This window comes from Nannospalax galili, unplaced genomic scaffold (assembly GCF_000622305.1).
Source record: "Nannospalax galili isolate Female #2095 unplaced genomic scaffold, S.galili_v1.0 scaffold1224, whole genome shotgun sequence".
In the NCBI taxonomy this organism is placed as follows: Eukaryota; Metazoa; Chordata; class Mammalia; order Rodentia; family Spalacidae; genus Nannospalax; species Nannospalax galili.
This window is the reverse complement of record NW_008351701.1, coordinates 87,308-92,932: the sequence shown is the minus strand read 5'-3', so window position 1 is coordinate 92,932 and position 5,625 is coordinate 87,308. Positions and strand designations below refer to the sequence as shown.

At 48.5% G+C, this 5,625-nt stretch overlaps 1 protein-coding gene across 3 annotated transcripts in view; it reads left to right on the top strand.

Moving 5' to 3' along the window:
- Positions 1 to 2,555: 2,555 nt before the first annotated feature.
- Positions 2,556 to 5,625, top strand: part of Fmnl3 (formin like 3) — a 56,638-nt gene continuing 53,568 nt past the window's right edge. For 2 of the 3 annotated variants that reach the window (XM_029553892.1, XM_008848745.3), the window contains exon 1: positions 2,556 to 2,952. In XM_029553892.1, coding sequence (XP_029409752.1) covers positions 2,827 to 2,952 — 126 coding nt within the window. In that variant the 5' untranslated portion in view covers positions 2,556 to 2,826. The remainder of the gene's footprint in view (positions 2,953 to 5,625) is intronic. The other variant, XM_029553893.1, reaches the window with a different exon arrangement.

Sequence of the window (5,625 nt, the reverse complement as noted above, 5' to 3'; positions counted from 1 at the left end):
GAGTATGTATCCAGACATAATTACAGAAACCAGGATAATGGAAAAGAACCAGGGAGGTAAAGGAAAAAAAGAACCTGAAAGAGAAGAACAGTAGGAAACAGGCCTTAATAAGGGAGATATGGATAAAAATAGGGTTAGTTTAAGGGAGGGCAGAGGAAAGGGTGTACAAGGAACCTAGGGGATAAAGGGAAAGAAGGATGTCAAGAGAGGTAGGACCATAAGAGAAGGGTATTATTAAGGGAGAAAGGGGGGAAACGGGGGGAAAACCATGATGAAAATTATGGTGGCGGGGTGAGACAATGCGAGAGATAAATAATGCCTAGCTAGTTTTGAAAACCAGAGGGAACCATATTACTCCTACAAACTACTGACAAATTATACATAGTAGATCAAGAAATATATGTCTAGTTAAGGTTTATCTGAGAACAATTGGTCTTTACCCAAGATTTATCTGCAAGACACACAGTAATTAAAAATGCCAGAATGGTGGAACTAACCTTCTTGGATGTTTAACAGACATACCTTGAAATCTATACTAATTGGGTCAGAGGGAATCAAAGGACACTTTTTGCTCCTTGCCCTCCTGGGTCGATTAGTTCCCAGGGACTATGAGCATCGCGCAAAATGTCCTGTAATGGTGGTGGGTCATCTGGCCTCTTGATCAAGGAAGCCGAGGAGACCCCAGTTCAAGGCCAGCTTGGTCTACATAGTGAGTTCCAGGACAGCTGGGGCTACAGGGAGACCCTGTCTCAAAAAGACCAAAAAAACCCCCCAAAAAACAAAAACCTGTAATTGTGGTGGGTCACCTGTCCTCTTGATCAAGGAGGCCGAGGGCCCCACGAGATGGACTTGAACCAGTGTCCAGACTACAAAGAGGAGGTTCAACACAGAGGAATCATTTCCTCCATGCTTCCAAGAGGAGCCAACAATGGTCGAGCAGGACCTTTGACTTATCCTCACATGGATGGAGCTGGTAAAAGAAAGGAGCCAGGGGCTCCTCCCAACCCCATGGGACCCCTGAAGAACAAATCCTCTAACGACCTCAAGAGTAAAAACAAATCAGTTCATCTGGTCCAATTGTATGTCCTTAAACACCCAAAAGGGAAGTATAACCAAAGATTACAAAGATTAAAGGGGCCAATATAATTTTTTAAGAGTCCATATGTATAGCTAAAGGCTGAATAACAATCAGCAATGCCAGACAGGAGATACCTTCTTTTGAGTTGTTGGCCAGGGTGGCCCAAGGGACTCCCAGATAGTAACCCAGCACAGAACTGGGAAAATGAACAGCAGACCCCAATCTTATCTAAAGTTTGATAACTGATTGCTGTTAGATGAGGAACAGCTGACCTTCCTAAAACAAAGCCCTCTAGATAGGCTGACTAGATTCACCAGATGGACAAGTAGTGGGGAACGGCTGGGGGTGCCGACAACACAGCGGACAGTAGCAGGGATGACAGAGTATAAGGGCTCTAGTGCAGGGAGGCTATGGGAGGGTGCCATATGGGAAGTGGGTGTACAGTTGAATAAGGTTTGGGATGTTCTGTGTGATATACACAGACACAAAGAAATCAACACATTTTTAAAAAATGAATTATATTTGAGGAGGAAGCATAAAAAGTTACGTCATGTTAATTAGTAGAGGTGATAACCATTACTATTGACATCTACCCGATGACTTTATAGACATACACAGGTGCCAAGGATCCCAGTGCAACTGATTATGACTAGTAATAATCAGATTACTAGTCATACAGATTAGAGATGCATGTGCCAACATCTCGGTGTTATTAGCAAAAACAATGAGTCTGTAAGAAACAGTATATTTTAAAATGAAATGGAGATCTTTTTAAAGGTTAAAAACTCATTTAATTTCATGTCTTATAGGGTTTATACTGAGCACAATATTCTATAACTGTAATAATTCAACTGTAAACTTAAAATTTACAGCCAATTTTGAAAGAGATGCATCTTAGTTCTGGAAACTGTTATTGAATATGTCAATGCTGTTGTAATGAAATGATTCTTCTAATTATGTGGTTATTAAAAAAATAATTTTAAAAAATAAAAAAATATATATATATTTTTTTTCTGAGAAAGGCTCTTGCTTTGTAGCCATGGCTGGCTTGATACCCGCTACTTAGCCCAGGCTGGTCTTAAATGGCAATCCTCCCGCCTCAGCCTCGGGAATGCTGGGCTGGGATTATAGGCGTCAGCCAGCACAATCACTCTGTAACAGATGCTGTGTCTCTACCCTAATACATTTGCGCCCCACAGCCTCCAGCGAGCGGGGTGATTGGATGCCCACCGGGGCCGCTAGGGTGCGCTCAGAGCTAGGCGCGAGGCCGCTGAGGGCGGGAGGCACCGTGATTGGCCAGCGCGACTATCAATTAGGCGAGGCGGGGCAGGGCGGGCCTCTGAGGAGCGGGTGGGCGGGAGGTGGGGCCTTGCATGAATGAGGCGCGCGGCCAGTCAGCAGCAGTCGGCGCTAGCTCGCGGGGAAGTCGGAGTCGCGGCGGGGAGTGGGTGGGAGGAAGCGAAGTTGTCGGGGGAGGGAAAAAGCGCGGAAGGTGGGGAGGGGCGGCGCAGGGGCGGCGCTGTGGGAGCCGCGAGGCTGCGGTGGCGATCCGGTGCCGGCCGCCGCTATCCAGACGCCGCAGCGGGGCTGTCTGCTCACCGTCGCCCGCGGGGTCCGGGCGCCCCCAGAGGGGCCGAGGAATCGGGACCGGAGCCGGCTCTGAGGCAGGAGCCAGGTCCGAGCGGCCCAGCCTGAGGGCCCCAGGCGTGGAGGTGGAGGGCTGAGGCCCCCGAGGGGGCCCCGCCGCGATGGGCAACCTGGAGAGCGCCGAGGGGGGCCCCGGCGAGCCGCCCCCCATGCCGCTGCTGCTGCCGCCGGGCAAGATGCCGATGCCCGAGCCCTGTGAGCTGGAGGAGCGATTCGCCCTGGTGCTGGTGAGGACTGAGCCCCGCTCCTTCCCTCATGCCGTCCCGGCTCCCGACGCCCCGGGTGGGACTCGGTGCCCGGTCTGGTCCCGCCCACCCCTTCGGGCCTCGAGCGCTTTCCCCGGAACGTCAGACAGCCGCTGGCGGCCGGGGACAGCTCTGTCGGGGGCTCGGGGACGACGCCACAACCGCCGGGCTCCTCGGAGGAGGAGGGGGTCCCCGGGCTCCCCGCCCTCTCCTGCGGGCCGGATCACGTCTCCCACCTCCCCTCCGTCTCGCGGTCGGGTCCCAGAATTCTATTCCCGGGACCTCGCTGGCGGGGCAGTTTCGGAAGCTGGGGCTGTTGGTTCCTCAGCCCCAATCTTTATAGATTTTCTTCCGTTGTTTAACATGGAGACCAGACCAGATGTTTCGGGGAAGAGGGGGGAACTGAGAGGGGGCTGGCAGGGAGAATAAAGAGTGATGCCATTCTACTTATTTATTTCAGACCCGCCTGCAGGCATCCTGCTAAGTTAGAGTGGATTTGTCTAGGCTGAGCATGTGGCTAAGCCATTTCACTAGAGTATTTTTTCCAAACTGAAACAATACACAAAACATCCCGCCTTCTTTTTTCTTCTTTTCATGTTAAGCCCTAGTGGCTGGTTTGTGTTCTTTGCTTGTGCTTCTTTGTAGTCTTTCCGTGGGTTTCAAAAAGGATGGTCTATAAAGATGGATTTTTTAGAGCTTGCTTTGGGCTCTCCTTTGGTGTGGGATTTGGCTCTCCATTTTTGTGAGTGGCTCTGTGAATAGAAAGGCTAGTAGCAGGTATCACTGGGATGAAGTTGGGCCATATGTTGAAACTAAACAGTTTTTGAGAAAGAAACTCAACATTTACTGACAGATAAATCTTTGAAAACTTGAAATAACTTTCAATTCCCCAAAGAACTTTCTAAGAGGCAATAATAATTCTGGGTGTGTTGCTGGTATAGCCTGAAGGGCTGACTGTGCCAGTGAGGAGGGATAAGTTGTAGACTTAGCAGCCCTTATTGGATTTCATCTGCCTTGAAAGAAGGAGATTAGATCTGTTGGCAGCGGTGGAGCTGTCTAGAGATCCTGGCCTCTGCCATTTTGGAGAGCTTGACATCAGCCCACTGGCACCGCTCCGACTCAGGGTCCAGGACGTTCCAAGGGGAAGTCGTGTTACTGGCACCGCTCTGCCTGCCAGCTCTGCAAAGGACCAAAGGGATCTGGGCCACACATCCTGTGGCCCTCTGCATTCCCCCAACCTCAGAGGGATGGGGTGAGTCAGTGATTACTAATGTGCTGTGGCCATCTCAGAGACTGACTGGGACTTAGTGCCCTTGAAAACAAAAACTCAACTGTTGGAGAAAAGAGTAGGAAGGAGTCTACACTTAACTGGGGGACATGAGAACCCCTAGCAAGCCGGTAGTGGTTGGCTCTAGAAGTTCAGAGGTGTCTGAGATAGGGACTGCCAGGCTTTTGTGAGGACTCAGAATGAGGGCCCATCATGCCCTCATTGGAACTTGGTTGGCCAGTTTGTATAACTTGCATATTGATGGCTTAATATTCACTAAGTGCACTTGGTATTGTGGTTACTAACCAGAGCACCCAAAGACCGTAGGTCAAGTGGGGGGGCAGACCACTCACTTGCAGTCCTTCCTGTGTATTAAGTTTTGATTTGTTTCCTTCTGGCTTTTATTTTGGTCTTGTTTCTGTATGCCTGAGCATACAGAGTCAGGCCACAGCTAGTTAGCTGTCTCAGGACAGAGGATTTAACCTCAGTTTTCTAACACAGAAAAATCATGCTTTCTTTGGTATTTGAATTCTTCTCTGGGAACTCTTACAGATGTTGACTTAGGCCCAGCTTCAGTTGTTTTTCTCTGTGTGTGTGTGTGTGTGTGTGTGTGTGTGTGTGTGGTGTGTGCATATGAAGGACAGAGGTCAACATGAGGAGTCTTCCTCTATCACTCTCCTCCTTGTTCTTTGAGACAAGTTTTCTCACTGAACCTGGAGCTCACTGATTGACTACACAAGCTGGCCAAGAAGACCCACAGGATCTTGTTTCTGTCTCCCAGCATTGGAATTGCAGGCATGCATCACCACCAAGTGCTGAGGATCTGAACTCAGGTTCTACTAAAATCCGATGAAGGCAGTTACCTACTAAGTTGTCTCCCCAGCCCTTAGTTTTATTTCTTGAACAATCAGAAGCATAGTATATGTGAAAATCAAGGAGTCTGTCTTAGAGATGTCTTAACCTCATTACTTGTGAGATGGGGCTACTGAATTATGTCCTGGTGGGCTTATGAGAACTAGATGTGTGTATGTAAGGTACTCAGCACCCAGTAGATGCTTAGTATAGACTACTTTTTCCCCTTAATGTTGTGAAACAGACAAGCTGTTCCCTTCCTTATCTTCTCCCCTGTCCAAGTTTGTGAGGTTCATTGTAATTGGTGGCTGGGATTATGAAAAGGCTATTTAGTGGGTTTAGGGTGATATACTGGTATCTTGGTTAAGCATATGGACTTTAAAGTCCAAGTTGGCAAAATATAGTTTCCTTTACATCTCTGGTTAGGAGTATTTGACATTAAATAAATCACTACTTAATCCCTTTGAGCTCCACTTTCCTCTTATAATGGGGGTAATAATAGCACTTACCATATGAGATTGTTGTGGATTTTTTTT